Source organism: Podarcis tiliguerta (assembly GCF_965153285.1).
Source record: "Podarcis tiliguerta genome assembly, chromosome: Z".
NCBI classification, from domain to species: Eukaryota; Metazoa; Chordata; class Lepidosauria; order Squamata; family Lacertidae; genus Podarcis; species Podarcis tiliguerta.
Window position 1 is genome coordinate 30244230 of NC_139553.1, and position 25430 is coordinate 30269659.

General features: G+C 41.5%; 1 protein-coding gene across 9 annotated transcripts in view; it reads left to right on the plus strand.

Annotated features, from left to right (window-relative positions):
• DACH2 (dachshund family transcription factor 2) overlaps positions 1–25430 on the plus strand; it is a 314613-nt gene that overhangs the window by 208350 nt on the left and 80833 nt on the right. For all 9 annotated transcript variants that reach the window (XM_083424218.1, XM_083424217.1, XM_083424211.1 and 6 more), the window contains one exon: positions 299–430. In XM_083424218.1, the coding sequence (XP_083280344.1) occupies positions 299–430 (132 nt within the window). The remainder of the gene's footprint in view (positions 1–298; positions 431–25430) is intronic.

Sequence of the window (25430 nt, forward strand, 5' to 3'; positions counted from 1 at the left end):
CTGTGTGAGTCCCACTTTACTCCTTCAAGCAACTGCCCACATTATCAATGGCTGAGAGCCATTATGGAAATGCACTGCTTCCTGTGCTGGAGTGAAGAACCCAAACATCACAAGAGGGGAGAGATGCTTGTAGGCATCTCAGAGGCATCTGGTTGGCCACTGTGAGAACAGGATTCTGAATTAGATGGGCCTTTGGTCTGAACCAGCAGGGATCTTATGTTCTTAGGCAAGTTGAAATGACAGAAAGACTGTTTGGTCATTTTGTTTAAATAATTTTTCTCTTTATTTCTGTGGCTAGGTCTAACAGCAGCTGCCATGGCAGAGGCGATGAAATTGCAGAAGATGAAGCTGATGGCCATGAATAGCCTTCATGGAAGTGGGAGTCAGAATGGGACAGAATCTGAGAATGAGGAGCTGAATTCCAATGCAGGTAAGCAAATCTGAAATCTGTTTCTTTGAGTTTACCTCTTAACTGTTCACTCCTGGGAAGGAGAAATTCTTCCATTGTCAAGCAGTTGCTATTTTGGGTTGCTTGCAACTCGAATAGCCACTTTACGAGAGTCACACATGGAAAAGCTGCCAGATTATGGAGTTGATGGTGGTAACTCGCTTCTCCACCTTTGTCTTTCTGAGGGATGACTCATACTGCATTCCAAAAATTAGAATGTTTTGGAAGTCATCCATAATTGACAGGAAAAGTCCACACACAATGGAGGATTTTTTTCTTTTCTTTTTTGGCAACAGGAGAAGTCATTGTTGCACAAATGAGCTTTGGGGGAGATGTTGATCACACCTTTCGCTTTTGGCAAATGCCAATCTTAATGCTTAGCCTTGGGGAGAATGATTGTGTGTTTACGTGTTAATCATCATAATTAACATGGATCTAGCACATTTCAAGTTTTGAGAGCACTTAATGTATATCAGCATAATGTCCTTATGGGATCTTCTAAGATAGGTCTCTATTATTTTCACCAGGTTGCAAATATGGTGCTGAGGCTTGAGATAAGATTTATTATTCCATTTTTTTAAATCTCTCAGTCTTGTTATGAAACTATTGAGTGGTCTCCCAGTCCAGACACTGATCATATTCATACCACAAGGTTGCTGCGTTATATGCATTAATATCATAGCTCTGGCTGAATATTGGCTTGCCAAAGATTTTCTGGTATATGGATTGACAATCCACAATGGCACAATATGCCTGCAGGGTCTCATTTCCTGAAATTAGACTTGAAATAAGCCTTCTGTTGTAGCCAAGAGAAGCTATTTTTGCCTGAGGTCCAAAAAAGTTTCTCCACTTTTCAATTTCTCCAAAGGCCCAGAAAAGGTTAGCAACCCCTCTTGACTTTGAAGAGGCTCATATCATTGATTCCCCAGCTCACAGTACTGTTTACTTAGCTTCATTTGTAAGAGCAGCCTGTACAAGGCAGTTCACTACGTAGTAAAACTGTTACAGGCATCACCCAAAAACCCCAAACCGAATTGTGGCTTCCTAGTTTGTTCAGCTTCCTGATTCATTTCTCCCACTCATGGTGCAAGAAGAGAAAAGCAGTAGTGATCAAGCACTTTGGACCAGCACACTGCTCATTCCAAATAATGCACAAGAGCCAGCAGTCTTATCATGATGTGCGAACATGGGCAATGTATTGATCTTGATCCATGCAGTGAGTTATTACAGCAGGGGAAATATGCAAAGAGGGTGGGTGATTTTGCCAGCTTCCTTATGGAAATCATATGAATACAAAATGCTTCAATATACCAGACCAGACTGTTGGTCCTTCTAGCCCAATGCTGTCTACTCTGACTGCCAGCTGTCTTTCAGGATCCCAGACAAGCTACCCCTGTATGAGAAGATGCTAGGAATTAAATCTGGGACCTTCTCTGTGTAAAGCAGGTGTTTTGCCATTAAGCTATGCCCTTCTCCCCAGTCATAAAGTGTATACCAACAATTATCTCTTGTGCATGTTCTTTTTGGTGCTCTCTGTACCACCCAAGGCCATCTAGATCAGCATTTCCCAACCTTCAATTCCTTAGCTATTGTTGACTACAACTCCCATCATCTCCCAGCCAGTGGCCGGGGTTGATGGGAGTTAGAGCTCAACAATAACTGGCGGCCCAAGCTTGACAAACATTGCTCTAGATACTTCACTGAAACTATGGTATGCCCATTATAATTCTATGTCTACACTCAAGCTTTTAACAAATGTTTGGGGTGGTGTTTTTGTGTGTATAGACTCATACGGGCTAAATGACTGCTAAAATGAAATGGTGTAAAACAAAAATAAAAGGAGATTGAATTTTGAAAGTGACTTCTTAACAAAGGCAGGCGGCAACATAGCCACTGAACCAGGAGCCATGTCAGTGAAGAAAACATTTTATTTTAAGGAGACAGACCTACAGTTTCTTTGATTCGAGGTTGTGTTTAATAGCTTCTGTAATGGCTGCAACATGACTCTGCATCTCGATTTCAGCATGAATAACAACCTGTTCGTGTTTCATTTAGCTCCAAATGAGAAATTCTGTCTTTTTATTGTTTTAGGAAATTAGTCTGTGTACTATTGCTCCTGGAACTTTATAATTAATCACTAAAGGTTATGGCTGTTGAGAGTTTGTGGGAAATAGACGCCTGAGTGGTTATAACTATAGCTGTCAAATCAGAAATATTGGTTTACAGTGGTAGAGTTTGTTATTCTTTTGGATTTTTAATAGATACACACACGGGGAACAAAGAGTTTGAAGTCACCTCTTTACTTGAAAAAAATATATGTTGAAAGTGTGTGTGTGTGTGTGTGTCCTTTCATTCATTGCTACATAGTGATTTCCACCAGAGAGATAGAAAAGATATGCCTTTAAAACCCTTTTCATTCTGGATGATTGCCTTTTGTGATGGTTTAAGTGGAGCAAGGAAAATGTTTGGCAATTGGGCTTGAATAAAATGGTATTTGCCAGTGTCTTTCTTTTTTGAGTATATATTATTGTGCTTTTGTTAAGATTCAAATCCAAAGTACACCTGGAGTTTCTGAGAGAAGGATGTTGAACATGTAGTGTGCCCTTCTACAAGGGTCTCACAGTTTTTCTTCTGCCCACCAGTGGGTGGGAGGGTGGAAAGCAGGGAGACAAACAGCAGGTGCTGTTAGAGCTAATGACAGGCAGAGGCAAATAACTCTAGTTTTGTCCCTACCCACCCCCACTCCTAGCAGAGTTCTGCATGGACAAAACTGAGAATAAGGAGGAGTTTGTCAGGAGACTTGTAGTCCCCTCACTGAACTCCAATTCCCAGAGTTGCCTGGGAAGAAGAATTCATTCTTAAACCTCTCTGGGAATTGCAGTTCTGTGAGGGGATTACAGGTCTCCTAACAACTGCCAGCACCCTGAAATTCCCAAGATTCTTTGGGGGGAGGAACCATGGTTGTATAACATGGCATGATACAGCTTTGAAAAGTATAGTACAAATGGGCCCTGATTTTATGGAACTCCCTTCCAGCTGATGTCAGGCAGGTCTAATGTTCCACTAAAACTTTTTTAAAAAAATCGTTTAGCAAGCATTTCGTTTGAATTCTGTTTTTACACTTTTCGCTTACTTTTATCTTCTTTGTTTCATGGCATAACTTGCAACCACTTAGAGACTACCCGTAATTAAGTGCTTATATAAATTGTCAGAATAAATAAAACACAGAAATTAGAAGAACTAGTAGTGGTGACAGTCATGTCACTCCTGATGATATGTGACCATTATTTTTGGTTCTTTGCTGATGTGTTAAATATGTGAATGAGTGGATGAAAGGGAGATAAAAAGTGAACAAACTGATTGTTGCCTGCAAGTTTTTGTTGTTGTACTTTGAAGGACTCTTTATGCCATTGCGCTGTAATCAAAGAAGCATCAACATATAACTCCAGAGATTGAAGCTGCCCATTCCAGCCATTAAGCAAGGAATAAAGTTGACTTAAAGTGAAGTGGGGTGGAGGCATTTTAATAGAAGTTCTCCAATACATATGTGTCTGTAGCATTCCTGAGCAACAGCACCATAGAGCATTAAATACTTCTTGTGGCAAATATTCATTATCATTGCTTGATTATTTCTTCTTCTTCTTCTTCTTCTTCTTCTTCTTCATCTATTTATTGGCATTTTCATTTTAAAAAACATCGTGTGATTTTCCATAACTTTACATTACCTATATTCTGACTCTCTCGAGTCAACGACTTCCCCCCCATCCCTCCCAACTGACTTTCTAGCTTCCAATTATCATTTCATCCACATTTCTCTTTCCCGTCATCTACCTTTCCTTTTACTTTAAAATTCCTTATCATTGTAAATAAGTTTCTAATTTTAACTGACAAACCTTTAAACTAGTCCTGTTAGCGTTGTTAAGTGTTTACAATGTTCTTTCAAATAAATAACAAATTTACTCCAGTCTTTTTGAAACTGTTAGTCTTGCTGGTCTCGGATTTTCCTGGACAGTCTTGCCAGCTCTGTATATTCAATCGTCTTACTCTGCCATTCTTCTACTGTTGGAGTTTCCTGCTGTTTCCACTTCTGGGCTAAAAGAATCCTTGCTGCTGTTGCTGCGTATAAGAATATAGTATGGTCTTTCTTAGGAATCTCTTCTCCTAAAAAACCTAACAAGAAAGCTTCCGGTTTCTTATGGAACGTGTTCTTAAACACTTCCTTAAGTTCATTATAAATCATGTCCCAGTATGCTTTCACATCATTGCTTTATTTCTGAGGCAAACTGATATATTAGTAAGGAGCAGGGCAACCAAGGAAGCAAGCGTTGTGCAGCTTCTGGCAGTTCAAGAACCAGGGGAAACCTCTTTAATAGGGTAAATAATAATAATAAAAATAAAATAAATTTCTGTTTTGTGTGTGTAACATGAGTTTCCCCCCATGTACCTGCCATGCAGTTCCACCCGCCCCTCCTAAATGCAAACATCCTTCACGATCTGTTTAAAAAACCACAAATACATCACTCAGAGGAATATTTAAAGGAGCATCAGGAGGGGAGAAACTCATTGGTTTAATGGAATGCTGTCAAGAAAAATCAGCATCAGAAATGACACAAGGGCAGAATTGATACTTCTGCACTGACACGTTAAAAGAAAATCCCATACATTATTTAGAAAACCTCGAAATCTGTCAGCAGTATGATTGCCGAGTTAGCAGAAGCAGGAGGGAAGGGGCTCGGAGTTGAAAAGAAAAAGCATAGGCATGGATCCATATTGTAACCTTTCATGTTCTACACCCACTACAAGTACCTAGCTATTACACGGTCAGCATTCCCCCCCCCCCCTTTAAAAATCCCCATTTTAAAAATCTCAAGTCGAAAGTGGTAGGTGTTTTATTCAAAAAAGCAGGCTGCCTAAGCTGTTATTTTGTTGTAAGTATAAAGATGACAAGATCTAAGAACACGGTGTGTGCGTTTTGTTTTTTAAAGAATCTTTTTTTAATGCCTTTGCTGATTTCCTAAAGTAGTTCCCCCCGCCGCCACCCCCATCAGTAAAATAGGCATAATGTGGCCATGTTTTGCTTATTTAAACACATTGGTGATATATGGACAGTTTTATATTCCAGTGGTGCCAATGTTTAATTCTCCATATTATATATCTTTATCTACCCACATATATCTAATGGCCAAATAAAAGCACCTTGATTTTTTTTAAAAAAATCTTTATGTGATTATTTTGTAAGAGAACTTATCCCAAAAAGTATACTCTGGGCAAGGGTACAATTTATGGACATTGAACATCTCTCCCTGCCCTGTTTTGACACCCACCCCACCCCCCAGCCACAAAGGTCCAGGTGTCAGCAAAAGAAGGCTTGTCCCTATTTCAAAAGCCACTTTGACAGGAATTCTGCACATCTAAGCATGAAGGACGGGGCTGGCTCCAGGTCTCAGATTCCCCTAGTAAATTATTCTCTTGTGGGGTGCTCTTCTGTCACAGGGCCCCGGTGGATTTCCCTGGCTGCAGGCCATGCGGGGTGATCCTAGATCTGGGACGATGTGGGGTATTAAAGGGATGACTGCTTGGTGTGCTTGGCATATAAGGCGGGCCAAGTAGTAGACCCTACTATGCACCTGGGATCCTGGCAGCTCTTCAGTGTGCATCAATGTTGTTGTCATAGCAAATCAGTTTAGCTCCCTTTATACCCTCCTAACTTTGACAGGAGCAAGGCAGGCTGGCTGTTGCAGCACCAAGGACAGCTCCTAGTCCAACTCTCCTACACTCAACTCCTTGTTGAGTACTGTGCTACTACTACTTGTTAACTGCTTGTTAGCCAAAAATCTCCAAGCAACTTACAGCACATTTAAAAACATAAAGAGAAGTACATTATACCATTTTTTTAAAAAAAATCAGACAAAACACCTGCCAGGTGTGTGTGCATTTGTGAGCCTGTGCGCATGTGCACACACACCTTCCTATCTATCTTCCATCCATATATACACGAAGCAGATGTACATTACAACTGTTGGAAGCTTTGGCAGCACACTAGTAACAAACCATCATTTCAGTCTATCAAAAACCTGAGAGAAATGCTGAGTCTTGACTGGTGCTGAAAATATGTCAGTGGAGGCACCAGACAGATCTTGCTGGAGAAAGCATTCCACAGGTAGGGGGCTACAACCAAAACTGACCTTTCCTTTGTCACCACCCTTCATCACAGCAGGGCCTTGGTGAAGGGCCTCAGAAGAAAACCTAAAGGTCTGGGTAGGTTCATATTGGGTGAGGTGTTCCAGAAGGTACTGGGATCCTGAGCTGTAAAGAGCTTTATAGGTCAAAACCAGCACTTTGCATTGGGGTTTGAAGTGTACCTGCAGCAAGTGTAATTAGAACAGAGTAGGTGTTATATGATCTGTTTGCCTGAAACCTGTCAACTGTCAGGCAGATACATTCTTCACTAACTGAAGCTTCTGGACTTAGTACTGGAGTCTCTCAAAGGACTGGCCCACTGGCCTGTTGGCAGGCACTTCTTCTGCCCCCCCCATGGCCTTCCACCTGCACTGCTGGATTGGTGCGGTGGGGCTGGAGACACTCAGTTTTTCAGACCCATGGGAAGGCACCCATGATGGTCCTGACTCTGGTTCTACAAGGCCTAATGTATGGGATGTGGTCCATCACGCTCCTGCCCGCAATTTCAGGTTTAGTGGTCGCCTGATCACCTAGCCTAGCTCTTTAGCTGTTGTTACTGTGGCTTCCAAGTCCGCATGGTGGTCACTACTTTGGGGTCATGTCTCATTGGCAGGGAGTTAAACTAGATGATATTTGATCCCCTCTTGCCAAATATTATGATCCCATAAGATGATTCTTGTTAATATCTTGTTGTACAGTGCTATGAAGTGGTTTATAAATTTGCAAAATAATAAATAAATGAAATCACTAATAAAATAAACTCTCTGCTGCCAAATGATTAGAACTCTTGCTCTTTTTCATAACAATAAACTAGAAGATAGGTGTTAAATGTTTCTTTTGTTGTTTAAGCTGCTCTGCTTCCATCATACCCCGTCCCACAGAAATATTTGGGAGAACCCCTCTGATAGATGGGAAATACTGTGCATCATATGCCCCCATTGCACAAAAGGTGTAGTTTAGCAATCTGCCAGATTAGCAGGATGCTTACTGGGATAGCACATGCTCTGATTGGCTGAGTTTATCCAAGAGGGTTTTCTTTTGCATGGTTTGATTGAATGTCTCCTTGTTACATACAAGGCCTGAAGTAAGAAAGACAAAACCTCTCTGTTCCTTTCTTCTCAAATTATACACTGTTTTTGTTAAGGTTTCCTTAGTGAAGTGTTATCAGGATTCATTTCCTCTTCGGACTCCCATCTGTGTTATTTAAGTGGGTTTGCCAACACCTACCTGTAACACACGACACTACTAACAAATGTCTCCAGAATGAATTGTGAGTAAATGTATGGCCCAGTTCTTCCGGGAGAAGAAGCTTGCTTGCCGCAGCTCATTTGCATATGTCAGTTCATATTCCTGGTTATCAAATTAAAAATTGCCTGCTGCCATTCTTAAAGCCGAACTTAAGCAAAGAGTAAGGTGGCAAAAATCCATCCAGGCCAATTTGGAACCAGTTCAGTCATTCCCTAAGGCATGTGTAATAGTCAAATGTACTAGAGGAATATTTGGGAAAGCAGACTGCATGTCCACTTTTAAATATTTGACCCAAATGGCACTGTTAAAGTTAACCATGTGAGTCAGTATCAAGGACATATCATTGCAAACTTGTCACCAGCTGTTAGCACCATTTTAAATAAAAGTTAGTTATTATTTATTTAAGGCATTTATATACCACTTCGTTAGGGATGTGGGTGGTGCTGTGGGTTAAACCACAGAGCCTAGGACTTGCCGATTAGAAGGTTGGCGGTTTGAATCCCCGCAACGGGGTGAACTCCTGTTGCTCGGTCCCTGCTCCTGTCAACCTAGCAGTTCGAAAGCACGTCAAAGTGCAAGTAGATAAATAGGTACCGCTCCAGTGGGAAGGTAAATGGCATTTCTGTGTGCTTCTCTGGTTCGCCAGAAGTGGCTTAGTCATGCTGGCCACATGACCCGGAAGCTGTATGCCGGCTCCCTTGTCCAATAAAGCGAGATGAGCACCACAACCCCAGAGTCGGTCATGACTGGACCTAATGGTCAGGGGTCCCTTTATACCACTTCATTTACTGTATATACCATGATGGCTGAGTTCTGCCAGCGCTGTCAGAGGTGGTAGTGTACCTTCTGAATACCAATTGCTGGAAACCACAGGAGGGGAGAGTGCTGTTGTGTTTGTAGGCTTCCCATTAGGGCATCTAGTTGACTACTTTGAGCACAGGATGCTGGACCAGATATGCCACTGCCTGATCCAGCAGGTTCTTCTTACGATCTTATTTCAAAGCAACCTTCCACCATAGTTGCTGTTTTGGCGTGGGCACAGGGCAGACGAATCCAAAATACAATCCCCAGGTAGCAGCTGTAAGACAGTGAACATACATTTGATTGCATTAGTGGTCAATATAGCAACAGGATGAGTCAGGAGAAAACTCTCAAGATGCATATAATAAGCTTTTCCCCTTGGGCTCACAAAGAAATCTCAGAAATACTGACCCAAACAATAGTGAATTCACCCATGACTAATCTTAACAACCTTATTTTTTTACTTCACTTGAAATTCCTTCCTTTATTAGAAAATTCTTTTATTGTTAAATCTTGATTGCGACTTAAGGACATGAGGGTATGGCTTGATGAATCAGTTAGAAACCAATCTGGGTCGCTTATGGGTCATTCAATCCTGGGTCATTCAATCCTGCTTCTACATTAATTTGAATTACTTTTTTAAAAGCTTGGAAATTCACATTTTAATACAGATTTTAAATGTGAATATCCAGTGCTTTGGGGGGGGGAGGAGTACTCAAGGTTACACAGTACCGGCACGCACCCACACCCAAATTTTAAAAGTGTGGCACTCACTGTAAGAACTTGATGTTGAGTTCTGGTACCTTTTTTTTTTTACTTTTTTAAAAGAAATATCTAACAGGACAATCCAAAACTAGGGAAGGAAGAACCAATGGGAGGTAAGCCACTTTTCCCCCCTATAGCCTGCAAAGCTCATGCTTGCATGAGAGTCAGGGGGATGTACATTTCTCCTCCCTTTCCCCCTTCCTATTCCATTAAAAATGAAGAGTAATTTCCCTTGCATTTATTCTGGTGGGAGGGAAATAAATTAGTTCATCCTTCTTTCTTGGTGCATGTCAGAGGACTTTAAATCCTGTGGATCCACAGTGTCAGCTAGCACACTACTCAGAGGAGGCATGTGAGCCTGGGTCTCCCGCTCTGAGGTCCATAGCTCAATGGAGGAGCATCTACTTTGCAAGCAGAAGGTCCCAGGTTCAGTCCCAGGATCTTCAGGTGGGACTAGGAAAGATCCCTTCTGGAATCCAGGGCAGCCACTTCTAGTCAGTGCAGACAGTACACAGCTCGGTGGATCAATTGATTCAGTATAATAAGGCAGCTTCCCTTTTTCCTGTATTTTTGTTCAAGTTGGAATTTGCTGGAAACTCTAAAAATTAACAACAAAATATTAAATTATTAAATCTTAGTGTTTCATAAGATGGCATAGTGATGAGATTCAAGTGGGACAGAACTTTTTTAAAAAATAACAACAAAAAAGCCTCTTCCAAATGAAGAGAGTGCCTATATCTGTCACATTTTTTCGTTTCCTTAACAAATTTATAGTATTTGAGTGCAGAGGTCTAACACTTCAAAGCATAAAAAAGAGAAAAGACATTCAGCATTCACTAATCTTCACCCCCCCCTCCCCATTCTGCTATCTTCTTACAGCAGCACTAATGGAAATGTATTTTGTTTAATGACTCTGAAATCCTGTTTGTAATTAGATGTGGGAATTGGTCTTACTTTGTAACAGATGATACTGGAATAATAATATGAGAGATGCTACACTGAGACCACTCTCCTCCTAAATCTATATCATCTTTCAAGCTATTGACAGGAAATGTGTCCGAGAAAACATAGAAAACATAAGAGATTGATTTTTTTAATAAAGAAAAAGGCAGGAGTGTGTCTGATCCGGCTTTATTCCTCATCAAATTATTTATGGGTTTACGTAGTAAACCATTTTGTTTTTGTTTTTCATTCAGACCTGAGTATTTTAGGAGCTCATGTGGTGGGAAGGTTAGTGAGGCAATGCTTGCAAAAAGTGTGAGTTCTATTTCGGTCACACTGGACTGCTCTCTCAAACCTACATTCATTGCAAACGCCAGATGTGACCCTCCAGGCCTCTCTCTATCTGGCCCCTGGAACCCCTGGATCTGGCCCTTGGAACAGGCTACACCCTTCCTTGGTCCTGCTTCAAACCCTAGGTGTTTTCACCTGGCCCAAACATGTCCCAGAAAGTCTGATAAAGCCTTTTGGATAGAGGATAGAGAGGGGTGCTTGTAGAAATGAGTGTACTCAACAGAGGTACAATTGGCATTAATTGCAGTGCCCTCTTTTGCATCTGAACATCTCTGGCACGTGGCCTGCAGAAGTTTGCCTAGAATGTGCGCCTTTGGGCTGAAAAGGGCTCCCCATACCAGGTTTACTGTGAAGCCCTTGTGAATCCCTACTTCTCATGTCTTGCTGTAACGTGATCTCTGAACAAAAGTTTTCGGATAATAAAATTGTAAAGTTGGAAAGGACCATGTGGGTTATCTCATCCAACCCCCTGCAATGCAGGAATTTTTACCCAACCTGGGGCTTGAACCCACAACTCTGAGTCTATTGACTGAGCTATCCAGCTGAAAAAGTGTCCCATCCTTTCCCTGTTTACCCCTCCCTATAGCTCTGTCCCTTTCCTTACCTATGTTGTGTTTTAGATTACAGGCTCCTTTCATTTTTCATTGATAGAATGGAATAAACAAACAAATAGCAAGAACAATAATTTTTTGCGTGGCGACAAAGCACTGATGCCCTTAAGAGTTACCCCTTGGCAGTTGTTTGACTGATGCTCTCCCTGAAAGGTACAAAGCTCTTTCAATGTTCCAGGAGTTAAGCTGCTCATGCACCCTGGACCAGGTACTTGAATACAGATAAAGGTAAAGGGACCCCTGACCATTAAGTCCAGTCGTGGACGACTCTGGGGTTGTGGCGCTCATCTCGCTTTACTGGCTGAGGGAGCTTGCATTGGTTCGCAGACAGTTTTTCCGGGTCATATGACCAGCATGACTAAGCCACTTCTGGCGAATCAGAATTCTATGTGAGAGTGGTTTGGAGTGGATGCATAAAGGCTGGATTACAAGATTTCCCCAAGGGGAGCACCACTTTCCATGACCTCTGTTCATTCTGTCTCCCTCTGTTTGGGGTTGGGAATGTATCATTGGGCTGAATTCCATTTTTTGCTAGAAATGAGTTTCACAGGGGACAGCTGAGAAATTGTGTTATTCCTATTTATTTGTTGGTTTAATTTTTTCAGCCCCCTGAACAAGTAGCCCAGGTTTCTTATGCTTCATAACTAAGCAGTAAGAAGGTTCTGGCCATTTCCTAATTATTGCATTGGGAAGGTGCACATGACAATGATTAGTGTTTCCAAACATCTACTGATGTGGAAGCTCTTTGCTAAAACTTAAGAAATTACTCTGTATGAATGCGTGTGTGTGATACTGTCATTCTATCTGAGCAGTAAAGGAGACAGTCCAGATCTTTAGCTTCATAATCAGAAGCAGGGAGACAGAATGAAATCTGAATAAAACACTCCCCAGAACCCAAAAAATGTTAAACAGTTTATCCCATCCGATCAACCACACACGCAAAACTGAAACCGGAACGAGCATTCTCTCTTTGGATTTGCAACTCCCATGCTGAGCGCAAGACGTTTCTGCCAGCTATACAGCTGCCAACAGCAGGAGCCACATAAATGCCAATTTTAATCAGAGCTGATTTTATCAAACCCACATGCAACAATAAAAAAAATACTAATTTATGTAGAAGGCAGCGATGTTTCCTGACAACATGAACATTAATTGTCTCATTGATTGCTTCTTTATGTATATGTATAGACCCAGCTGGTTCTAGGCTTTTGGAAGGCCCTGGGCAAGAGACCATTAAAGGACCTTGACAAATAACCAGCAAGGTGTGGAGGGGATCTAGGGCCTGCAAACTGAAAAAAGACACCCCCACTAACTATCCCTAGTCATCTGCAGCACATTTTTTTTACTTTGCACAGGACTTTGGCTCATTTGTACTACTTTTTCAGTTTGAAAAGAATGACAGTCGTTAACAACAAATATCTAAGGCAGATGACTATTTCTATCACTGCACTTCAGAGGAAAGCTGAAGAAGTCACTCCATCCTATCACCTACCAGGTGACATGTTTGGTCCAAGCCTGCTGATGTGTGAAAGGATGGGGTTAAACCCAACATTGGCTGTGCATGTCTGTTCCCAGCATAGAACCAGTGTGAGCAGCCAAGGCAGCTGGATTTGACTGCTACTCGTTGGCTGGGAATTAAATCTTGCTCAGTGCTGTAGAATTCCATGCAACCCCCTTTCTTGATTCAGAAGAAGTTTGCATGGGAACCCCCTGAGAACAGGAAAGCCCCCCACCCATTTTAGCAGGGGCTTCACCCCCTCTCAACAACTGATGGAAAGGGATTCAATTCTTGCCTGCACATACTTGTTCCCAGTAGGGAATAGGCACATGTAGCCAGAGAAAGCAATCTCCCTCCCTCTATCAGGAGGAGTGATAAAGTGATTGGCACTTGTCAATGTGCTGAGCATAGGGCTAGCAATGGGCCTTATGATTTGGTTCCCAAGCACCAGCCACCAGCCAGCTTACTATTAGATGCTTGGGAACATTGCTTAAGCAATTTCGAAAAGTTGGCAGGACAGCCCACCTGTTGAACATATGACACAAATGGCAGGTGGGTGATTTCCCCCATCACCACCACCACATGGAGCTAAAAAGATTCCCCACCCTTAACTGAACAACAACAGCATGCACCAAGGGTAGCTAACACAATGCACTGCCATCAACCCCAGCCAGCATGCCCAAAGGTCTGGGTGTTGGGTGATGAAGTCCAGCATCTTCAGGACACCACACTGACTATATCTCTGCTTGATGCTATTCTCCAATACTTCTGTGTAATAGCCAAGCAAACTTGGTAAAACAAATGATGCACCAAATAAATAAATAAATAGAAAGAAGACATCCTGTGTGTATACATCTGTGTCACCATTTTATGATATGCATTGAGAAGGCAAGGTAATAGCTGGCCAGCTGCATTTTGGCACGTAGTTTTCATACCAGGTAGTGATGGTTGCTGGTGTGAGTCCCATTAATCTGGCACTATTAAAAACCTGGCCCAATCTACACCATAGCAATTTGCCAAATCAGCATTAATTAACATTGCAGTTGTGCTGCCATGTTGCTTCCAGGAAACACAAATGTGTCCCAAGAACAGAAGTGTCAGGCCTAACATATTTTCCCTTCTAATTTTATGACACTTTTCATTTGAATGGATTTTTCTAATTGAAAACATACACATTTTACGTTTTTGACATGAGATGCACCACATGCAGATTTGCTTACTTTGTTTAATATATGCGGGTTGCAGAAAAGCTGTACAGCTCTGTGCAACCCCCCCCCCAAAGCTCAACAACTTAGCCATCTCCCCCCTGCCCCACTTTCTTAAATATGAGTCCCCCAAAATAGGGGGGAATCTTATACATGGGGGCGTCTTATAGGTGGAAAAGTACGTTATCTGTGGCCCTTTTGCATGGGTAGGATGTTTTAATTTAGTTTTTAAAAGACAGAATGGCATTTTAGATTATTATTTTAAACACTGGTTTTAATGTATGCTTATGTTTGTTTTATGCTTAAAATATTGTAAGCTACTTTGACTTGCCATGGCAAAAAAAGCGGGTAATAAATGTTAGTAATTATTATAATTGTAAAACAAAACCAACCAGAGTTATTCATTGCATCAGAACTTGGGGAACTCTGGGTAGTTTGAACTCTGGTTTGTTTAAGCCACTGTTTGATTCTGTTGGATTTCTGAAAAAAATCGCTAGAGGAGATTGTGTGCTAAGCCATGACTTCATGCTGCATCTCAATTAAATTAGAATGCTTTTATTTATTTATTTATTTATTTATTTATTTATTGTGCCCAAAGCAGAGAGACAATTAGGAGATCTGTGTGGATTCAGACATGCCCATGTATCTGTTGCTCAGAAGAATGTGAGGCTGGATCATGTCACTTTGTTGAAATCAATGGTTAAGACATTTGCTGGTTGTGTACCTGTTGGGCCTCTTGCATTCAGAAAAGATCGTGGCAACTGTGTGGCAGTTATAGAGCATCCATTGTGCAAATGGATAGCCCAGATAGCTCTAGAATTGGATGCAATTACCTTAAAATACCATAGTCTACAGTGAGCTTAATTGTATGCGTGTGATACCTTCTAATTCAATTAAGACTAACTATTCCACATTAAGCTTTCTGCTAAAATCCATGCAGTGTACTATAAAAAAGTCATTAATTTGGTAATATCAATTTAACTAGTTTTAGCTCATTAACCTTGACACTGTCGGTGCAAGAGAGAAGAACCTTTTTAGATCATTTTTGTTCTCAGCACAATACCAAGGCGCTCTAAAGACCACTTGAAAGTCCACGTCCATTACCTTGGGCCATCAGTTACACAAATCTGTCTGTGCTTTGGAATTATAAATAGGAGGGTACTTATTTTCAAGTCACCTTCAAGGGTGTATACTGTTTCAGCAACTTGTTTTCCATGAAATTATTTTGTGTGTATCTTTTGGTCCCTAAGACAGCTGCAGGCATACATTTTATTTATATTAGGTAGATGATAGATGATAGATAGATGATAGATAGATAGATGATAGATAGATAGAGAGATATTGTCTACTCTTCCTTTAAAAAACTTGGAGCAGATAACACGTGGTTATCAATTATAGCCTCAACTTCTTAGCTTTTTTTGAAAAATGTATACTTCACATTTTAAATGCACGATCAGGACAGCTTACTAAAAATATCTTAAATACTGTAAAATAACCAATACTTTAAAATAAGCTTAAACCATCCGCTCTATAAATAGATCATCCAAATAAAACAGATCAGCCAAAGTTTTTAAAACATGGAGGGGGGAAAAACTAAAAGGCTTTGCTTGGTGCCAGAAATCACCAGAGTGGGGCCCTAATGAGTCTCTCCAGTGAGTATTTTCTTCGGTTACAACTTGGGTCTCGCAGAGGCAGTAGAAACTATCAATAAACTCTTCCAAGTAGCTGTGGACCCTGGACACCTGCTGGTGGATTGTGCTGGCTGAGCTTTGGAGGATGTTGTCTCAGCAAAGATCTGAGGCCTTTCATAGGTAGCTGAGATCTGCACCAGCCTTCCCAGACATGATATCCTCCAGATGTTGCTGCAGTGCAGTTCCCCTCATCCCTGACCATTGGCTAAGACACCTACGGCTGGTGAGAGTTTGAATCCAACATTTGGAGGGTACCAGGTTGGGGAAGACTGGCCCATACTGCAGTTGTCCCCACCATCTTAGGCATGGGTAGGCAAACTAAGGCCCGGGGGCTGGATACGGCCCAATCGCCTTCTAAATCTGGCCCACGGACGGTCCGGGAATCAGCGTGTTTTTACATGAGTAGAATGTTTCCTTTTATTTAACATGCATCTCTAGGTTATTTGTGGGGCCTGCCTGGTGTTTTTATATGAGTAGTATGTGCACTTTTATTTAAAATGCATCCCCGGGTTATTTGTGGGGCATAGGAATTCATTCATTCCCCTCCCCCCAAAAATATAATCTGGCCCCCCACAAGGTCTGAGGGACAGTGGACCAGCCCCCTGCTGAAAAAGTTTGCTGACCCCTGATCTTATGGCGCTGGCTGTGTTGACTTAAAGGTCCCTTATCCAGTTCTAAAGGTGTTGACTTATATGCTGTGGAGGTGATGGATTTTTATTATTATTATTGAGGACTCGTCCTTCAGGACTGAGGAAACTGTGAGAGCTATGTCCTCAGACAGGAGAACCCAGGGGAGTTGCTGAGGACCTCCCCATGACATAAGAATGTAAGAATGTCTTACCAGATCAGGCCATTCACTCAGTTTGGAGAGATCATTTTGGAGCTCTTTGCAATTCCCTTTTGTTTTAATAACCATGAACAATTTAGTGTCTTCAGCTGGCAACCTCACTGCACACTCCTAACGCTAAACAATTTATGAACAAGTTAAATCACACAAGCCCCAATACCGATCCTCAGGGGACCCAACTTTCTGCTTCTCTCCATTTGGAGAACTGTTCATTTATTTTTACACTTGGCTTTCTGCAATTTAACCAATTCCTGATCTACAAGAGGACCTCCCCTCTTATTCCTTGACTGCTAAGCTTACTCAGTCTTCAGGGGGGTACTTGAAAGTCCAAGTACACTATGTCAAATGGATCACCTCTATCCGTTTGCTTGTTGACACTCTCAAAGAATTACGTTAGGTGTGTGAGGCAAGATTTCCCCTTGTTCTTCTATGTGCTCAGTTTTATTGTATCTTTAACAATAATTTCTACCAGTTTTCCAGGGACAGATGTTAAGCTAACTGGCCTGAGATTTCCCGGATCCTCCCTGGAACCCTTTGTAAAAATTGGCATTATATTGGCTGCTTTCCAGTCCTCATGTATGGAGGCTGAATCAAGGGGCAGGTTACATATTTTTGTTAGAAGGTGAGCCGTTTCACATTGAGAACTCTCATGTGGATGCCACACAATTAGGGCAGCCTATCTTTACTCTTCATCTGAACATTCTTCAGGGTAGCATAAAAGAAGGAAAGCATTCCAAACCCAGGTCATCACCACTGAAAAGGTCCTTTCCCCAGTCCATCTTGTTTGTGCGGATCCTGTGAAGAGCCTCTGCTGAGGTTCTCAAAGTACAGAAAGGCAGAAATGGAGACAGACTACCTCTCAGGTAGCCTTTGAACTGGTCCCAGAATCAGACTGGGATCCTGTGCATTTGGCAAAACACTAACATTAAAGTAGCAGAAACAAGATCTAAATCAAAGCTTTCCATAATAAACATTTATCTTGTTCATTTTACATGAACAACATTTTACATATTTGGGGGAGGGGGGTGCAATTTGGATGGCGCAGTAGAAACACTGCTAAGAGGAAACGAAGTAAAGGTCACATTTACCCTTGCAACGCTCATTAGTATAATTACACACACAGCTAGACGTTTTGAAATGTGATGATGGGGGAAATGTACAGGAGTAAGTAGGCAGTCTGCTGGTCAGGGATTGACCCAGACACATATCTGACAATGCAACGGATTGATAAAATCTGATATTGTGGTAATGTAACTTTATGAGAGAAAAAATAAAACAAATCGCTGTGAAGCAATTTTTTAAAAAAGAAAAGAATAAGGAAATAAAATGCTTTGTGTGATGGCCATCTAATTATTTATTTTTGGGGAAAGGAGGTGGTCCACACCAACCTCAGTCTGCCTTCAGCAGCCCTCACCAGCCTATCTTCTTGTTTACAGCCCCCCTCCGTGTGTTTGTGTTTGTGTGTGTGCGTGTCACCCTCGTCCTTCTGAGTCTCACAATTGCCTTTGTCTCTATCTGTCATTAGCTCTGGCGCCACCTACTGTTGGCTTCCTTGCCTTTCGCCCCACCAGTCCGAACGTACACCCGCTGGCACTGGGTGCCAAACAGAAGGTGCACCCATTAATTCAATGCAGGTTTGCATGCAGCATTCTTGTGCAATGTACGCTTAACTATGTTCTCACTTCTGCGTTTGGTTGGCAATGTAGGATCAGCAGGTCTGACCCGGGAAGCCGCAGGAAGAAGTTCTGCAGATATCAGGATAATGTGATCTTGCTGCACATCTGAAGTTATGAATGTCTTAGCTTGCCCACTGTTTGGGAAATGCCCTGGAAAATGCCTGTGCAGTGAGCAAACACAATCTATATAAAACTTGTTGTTGATATGAAGAAACCACCCTAAGAACATTAAAAAAGCCATGCCAGATCAGAGCAGAAGCCTGCCTAATCCAGCATTCTATTCTTGTGGTGGCCAAACAGATGCCTTTGGAACCTACAAGCACAGCACAACTGACCAGGTGCAAGGTTTTACATAGTAAGAGCTGAACTATGCAGGCAGAAATAATGTGGTATTGAGGTAGCGGACCACATGCTTGAATGCTCTCTCTCTCTGACATTATTTCCCCCCTGCCTTAGCCACACTAGAAAAGTAGCACTGGAAAAGAGAGACTAGACTAGCTCTCCTAAATCACCTGGCTTCCTTGGTGTAATAAGTTTCTGACATGAGGGGTGCATTCAGATACCAAGTCCCACACTTGCAGGATGAAGTGGTATAGTCCGGGAATGACTGTATTACGTAATATTTTTGAAGTGCAGATCCCAGTGTCATTAGGAAGATATTTACAGGCTTCCCTGGATGTCTTCTTGCAGCCCCTGCTGCACACAATGTTATAACATCTGCATGCTTCATACAGGGTAAAATGCAGGTGTCAAAACTGCTGGGGAAGGACTTTCTCATTCCCACCATTGTTTAAAGAGAGAAATGCCTTTTGCCACATAAGAAGAGCTCTGCTGGATCAGGCCAGTGGACTCATCTGGTCCATCCTGTTCTCACAGAAGTCAACTAGATGCCAATGGGACCTGAGAGCAGTCTTCCCTCCTGTGAATATTAGCAACTGGTACTTCAGTGGAGGAATACAGGGAAATGCGCTTGTCGTGTACACAGAGTTGATTCAGATGATCCTGCAAACCGTGATTGTAAAGATCAGAGAGGAATGGTAGAGGTTCCCACACACTCTCTCTTCTTTCTTTTCCTGGTTAAAACCAGCCAAGGTTTGCCTCTAGACAAGTCCAACTAAAAACAGTATACAGTACAAAATGACTTGTTGATTTTCTCCAACCTGTTTGCGGGCAGAGAAAGTGACAAATGTCTCCACGGGAAAGAGAAATTCCCCAATGGCTTCTTTGGGTGAGGCTCATCATGAGTAGTGGCAGGAGTGTGGCATCTTTATGTTTTTCCTTTCTGATGTTTGTTTGTTTGTTGGCTTTGTTTTGTGCTGCCATTGCAAGTGGTAGCATAAATTACTGTCTTTGCAGTGTGGCCATATTTCGATATCACCTCCAGTGCATGAGACCCAGCATCATTTTGCAGTATTCAGTGGTGAAGGAGAGGAATGGTACCCATCACCCTCAAAAGTGTTGAAGAATATTCGGATAAAATTTTGTGAATTGACATTCTTTTTCTAAGTTGGTGGGGTAGTGAGAAAAAGAAAAAAATCAGAAACCTTTTCCGAAAACCAACTTCTGAGAAATTTCTGCTCAGCTCTGGTTCAAACTATGTTTTCCAATTCTGGTATGAAGGCAACCTGTGGTCCTTGTAAACCGCAGGCATATGATGGTTTGCTGAACCAGAGAAGGGAGTCGGACAAGAAATCAGATACCATGATTTGGGGGTGGGGGGGTGGGAATAAGCATAAAGCTGAGGTTCACTCCCAATATTACAAACTGTGCTTTGAAAGCTCAACAGAAAGATCACAGCTTGACTGTGATAATAAGTAAAGAGGAAAAAGTCAACAAAATAATGCACTCTCCACAAAAGGCATTGTGATACATAGCTTTTTAAGAAAGTATAAATTTTATTGCATGGGATGTCAAGAATGAACATCAACTTTCTTCCCAAAATGAAGAGCTTGGGTGAAGTGAGCATTTGTCATTATGTTTAATTTGCACATACCTCACCAAAGAAAAGGCCATGGGAGTTAGGCCGAGAGCACAGCTGTACGGGCGCCTCAACTAATTGCCTCTCCATCCTCAACCTCATTTATCTTCATTTCTTCCCAATTATACCACATTATCAATAGTCTCTGTTGCATCAGAGTCTTAATCCCCTTTATTCAGGCAGCATTAGATAGTGGCAGATGACTTCTTGGAGGTAGTCGGAGTAAATAGCTATGAAATGCCACCTCTGGCAGATGGCGTTGCTTTGCAAGAAATGGGACAAAACATTTGGAAATGTGTTGCTGGGCACTGGTATGAGAACGCAAGCTGTCAATATTTTTATAAATGATCATCAAGGTGCTGCTTGCTTAGCACCAGAATGTAACCCAGCCAAGATGGTTAGTAAAGTTTGGAAACTGTTCCGATGTAGATTTCAGATATATTCCAGAGAGTCCCTTTAGAAGGGGTATTGGCCTTGAACTATTATAGAAGGGAACTTCAAGGGTCATTTATTCTGACCCCTGCTGATGCAGGAAATCCACAGCTACACAGAGGTTGCCAACATATATGGGAGCAGGTAAACTATGGGCACATTTGGAAATAGGAGAAATTGTAATGGGCACGGCAGCAAAATGGTGTCTGTGAGAGCCTTGCAAGTCACAAAATGGCTGCTATGAGGGCCTGCCCTGTGATAAAGGACAAGTCACTAGGAGTCACAAGAAGGAACTGAGCCTGTCAGAGACCAAACTATTCTTTGCTGCTTAAAACACATAATGAAATAACCAACTTCCACTGATCACCCCCCACCCCTACTGCATCTTCATGTATCGCTACAATAACCTCCATCTGAAACCTCAATTGATTACTGATAGTGTAGATCAGAAATAGCCAACATCATGCTGTCCATATGTTATGGGCTACAAATCCCATTATCCCTGACCCTTGGCCATGCTGACCATGGTTGATGGGACTTGGAACTCAACAACGTCTGGATAGGTTCCCCATCCCTGTTCTATACCTGATCTAGGTCAGGTGCAGGGAAGCTTTGGTCCTCCACATGATCCCTGGCCATTGGCCATGCTTGCTAGGGCTAATGGAGGTTGTAGGTTCAGCAGCATCAGGAGGGTTAAAAGTTCCCCATGCCTGACTTATTGCATATATACAAAAGCAATGTATACAAGCTAACACATTAGCAGGATTTTTAAAAATGCTTATAATAATTATAGGTTAGGTATAAAATTGGAAAGTAAAACGAGGTAAAGAATTTATGGACATGCATGAACAACATAGAACAAGGGAACGGGGGCGGGGTGTGGAGTCAGGAAATTCTAGTAGTCCCATGTTTTGGATTCAATATGGATAGTGTATACGTATAGTTTTTTTAAGGTTTTGATGTATGGTTTTTCTTTTTTATGTGATGTTTTGTTGTAAAAAGTGTGTGTGTGTGTGTGTGTGTGTGTGTGTGTGTGTGTGTGTTCCCCATGCCTGGCATAGATGATCATCTGAACTTGGCCTGTCTATGTAATCCAAAACGTCTAAAGAGCACTAGGTTGGCTACTGGTGTGGTAGATTTAGATGGGTCAATGGTCAGATGGCACACGGCAACCTGTGTTCCAGTGCAACTCAGTAGTATTGTGGCTCATGGTCTAGAAGCTTAATGACAAGCATCAAATACCCTGACAGACATGCAATTTCTTCCACCTACCCCCAGTTTGAGTTTCTAAAATCAGAAAGAGTTTTTAAAGTCAGGATAGTTTTTAAAGTCAGAAAGAGTTTTCAAAAAGTTTGGGGAGAAAAAATGATATTCTGGGTGCCTTTCCCCTCCTTCCTCCCCAGTGACTTTTTATTATATAATTATCAATAGATTACCACACCTAAGTTGTGACAGACATATTTTTTAAGTATGACTGACTGATGGACGGACTGGGAATTGCTGAATTAATGGGCATATTTCAAAGCCTTGGCAGGACTGAGCAGTAATTACATCTGCTGAACCACTTGATAACTTTTTGGAAGTAGACCAGTAAAGCCATCGCTAGAGTTCTCAATTTTTAATATTTTAACTTAACCGGTTTTATAGCTTACTTCGAGTGCACAGTACAGAACACCCTAAACGCAGCTGTACAAACCGGTGCATGAAATGTCGAAATGCCTTTTGTAAGTCATTCATTTATCATTTCAGATTATTACTAGGCTAGTTCTTTGGGGAATTGTTTTGTCCAAAGGATTTCCAGTCTCTCTTTTTCCCTTCTCCCCCTTTAGAAACTCAATCCTTTCTCCATCACCTCAAAATGTCTGGTGCCTTTTTCATGGTGGGGGGAGAAGGATGTCAATTCTTCTTTCTCACCGAAATTGTTGGCATGTCAATTTAGAATTATATCACCCTGTGCTTCATGGTAAGCACTGTTGAATTCAGCGGGGCTTACCTTTGAGTAAACATATTAGGATTGTTCTGTAAGTAAGTCTTTCCCTTTTACTCTCCTTTCAAACACACCTGAAAGAAAATACAGTTTAGAAATTTTATATGATGTTGATTAGAGTTTATGGGGGGGGGGGAGGAGTGTACTCAGTCCTAAACAGAGCAAAAACTGACTAACAGATGCCCACTTGACTGCTTCAATTGGCAGAACTGGCACTACAGTAGGTGCAGTATAATATAATACCCGTTCTGCATTTATCTTTTTGTAAACCGCTTTGAGGTATTTTTTGTTTTTACAATCAAGAGGTATATAAATTTAAACGAATGAATGATAAGTGGGCACACACACATACTGTACCAAATATAATTTTAAGAGAAAAGCAGCTTCCAGGCACCAAATTATCTCAGTGTGTGTGTGTGGCCCTTGCAGACCTCTATCCCTTTCCCCAAACTTAATGGGCATGTTAGTAAGGAGGGCTCACAACAGCCATCTCCATTAAGATCTAGATGTTGCAGGGAGTGTCCAGAGCTGCATGGGAAGATGGAATTCTCATGGCTCCTAAAGTCCCTGCTTGAAGTAGGAAAGCTTTCGCCCTCCATATATTGCTGACATACAACTCCCATCATCCCTGGCCATTGGTCATTCTGACTGGGACTGACAGGAGTTGCAGTTTAGCAACATCTGAAGGGCCACAGGTTTCCCATCTGTTCTCTAGGGCCTCATAAGCCTGACCAGTGGTGGGGAGAATTTGATTCTGTTTGCATTTAAAGCACTTACCTGAATTTTGTGGTGCAGCCCTCTAACCGGTCTTTACCAAAAATGCATATATTACTCTTTTTATTTCTTTATTTGCAGTCAACAGACCATGAAAGCATTTTTGTGACAGTTGACAGTTAGCAATTACAAATGATAACATTAATTTAAAAAGTGCACATGTAACAGCTAAAAGCACAGAGTTGAAATATTGGGCATATTAGGCGGGGAAATGTGCACAAAGGTGAACATTAGTGAAAATAACATACAAAAACACATTATACTTGCAAAAATGCATACATTAGTGAAACTGCTGACAAAAATATGTTTATGAGGAGAAATCTGCACAAAAATGCTGAAGAATATTCATGAGGGCTTATAGAGAATATCACAAATTACTGCAGAAATGTGGAGAACTGAATTTAAGATTGGAAAAATGAGAAACTTGAATTAACCAAAACTGATGAATCTATTTGTCCCTCCACAAAAATGACAAAGCTGCTATTATTTAATTCTTTAATTAATTCCATTTACGCTTTGTTTCCTGTGAAATACCTTAAATGGATTTCAAAATAACTACATCAGCAATAGAAAAAAAAAAGAATTACACAATTTCATGTATACAAACAATGGACTGCAATCAATGTTAATCCTACTAAGAGTAGACCCACTGAAACGAATGGACATGATTGATTAGTTCCTGTTAATTTCAATGAGTCTACTCAGAATAGAATGTCGCATACAACACAGTTATAACTCTTTTTAAAAAAATTGTAGAACAATTTCAGATGTAAAAATAATGTTAAGTTATCAATTTTTTGTGAAGCGCTTTGAGGTTTTATTAAAACCAGGCGGTCTGTAAATGTTGTGGAATAAATGAATTGATAAAAATCCAAAGTAGGCTGGTTGTTTTCCTGAAGTCAAAAACAACTCAACTATTCAGCTAAAGAAAAGATCACCATTTATAGCCCCCAAACCTTTCTAAACATGAAGGTTGTAGCCACATGGCAGAAGAAGGCTATTTTAAGAAAAGGCCACGATAAGCCTCTGCTGTCGGTTATTTATTTATTTAGAACACTTATATTCTACTTTACTTCTCCATGAGGCGCTCAGAGAAACCTACAAAATATTATCACAATAAAATCACATTCGAGTTTGGTATCCATGACGTAAAGAGTATGTTGTGCCTGTTGTGCCAGGATTGTGCAGGTGGCATTTCCCCTTTGACCTGAGCCTCCTAAGGAGCGGAGCCTGCTGGAGGGCTCTTCCGGGGGAAGAGAGTGGTGCTGAGCAGCTGAAACTCTCTCAGCCCATGATGGAGCCAAGCCAGCCGTTGCTGGTAGTTGCCAAGCTGCAGCTCCCGCTGGTGTCCTCTGGGGCAAGGCACAATTGCCTGGGCTCAGTTTTGAATGGATTCAGAGTGCAGACAAAGTGTAAATATTTGCTTTATTTTTGCAAGCCGGTATTTGTTGTTGTTGTTGTTTCATTTTGCCGCGGGAAACAAAAAAAGTAGGTTTTCAGAACTTCCCACCTTGGGCTGTTAGCATGCTCATGTTCGTGTGTGCGTGTGTGTGCACACACACACACCAGCTTCTGAGAATTCACCAGGCATGGACACTGAAGACATTATTGCTTTCAACTAGGGGATTCAATTTTCCCCTCCCCCTCCCTGAATTGTATAGCAACAAATCAAATGTCAAACGCAGATAGATGTAGTGGACAGTGTGAATTTCATTTAGACAGACCACACAATTTTAAAAATAGATAGAAGGAATCTGAAACCAAAGGAGAAAGTGCTGTCAGCCGATTGAACTTTAGATTGGTTTTTTGAAAACTTTTATTTCCCTCTTGTCCATCTAAAACTTTGAAACAAATTTGCATTTTACAAAGTCGCCTTCCCCTGAAAGATGCGAGTTTGAAGAACCAGTGATCGATACCTGGAGTGTGGGCACCTGATTTTATGCCTTGAGTTCCTTTTCAGAACCTTCCTCGCCCCAGAAAACCTGGCTTCGAAAAG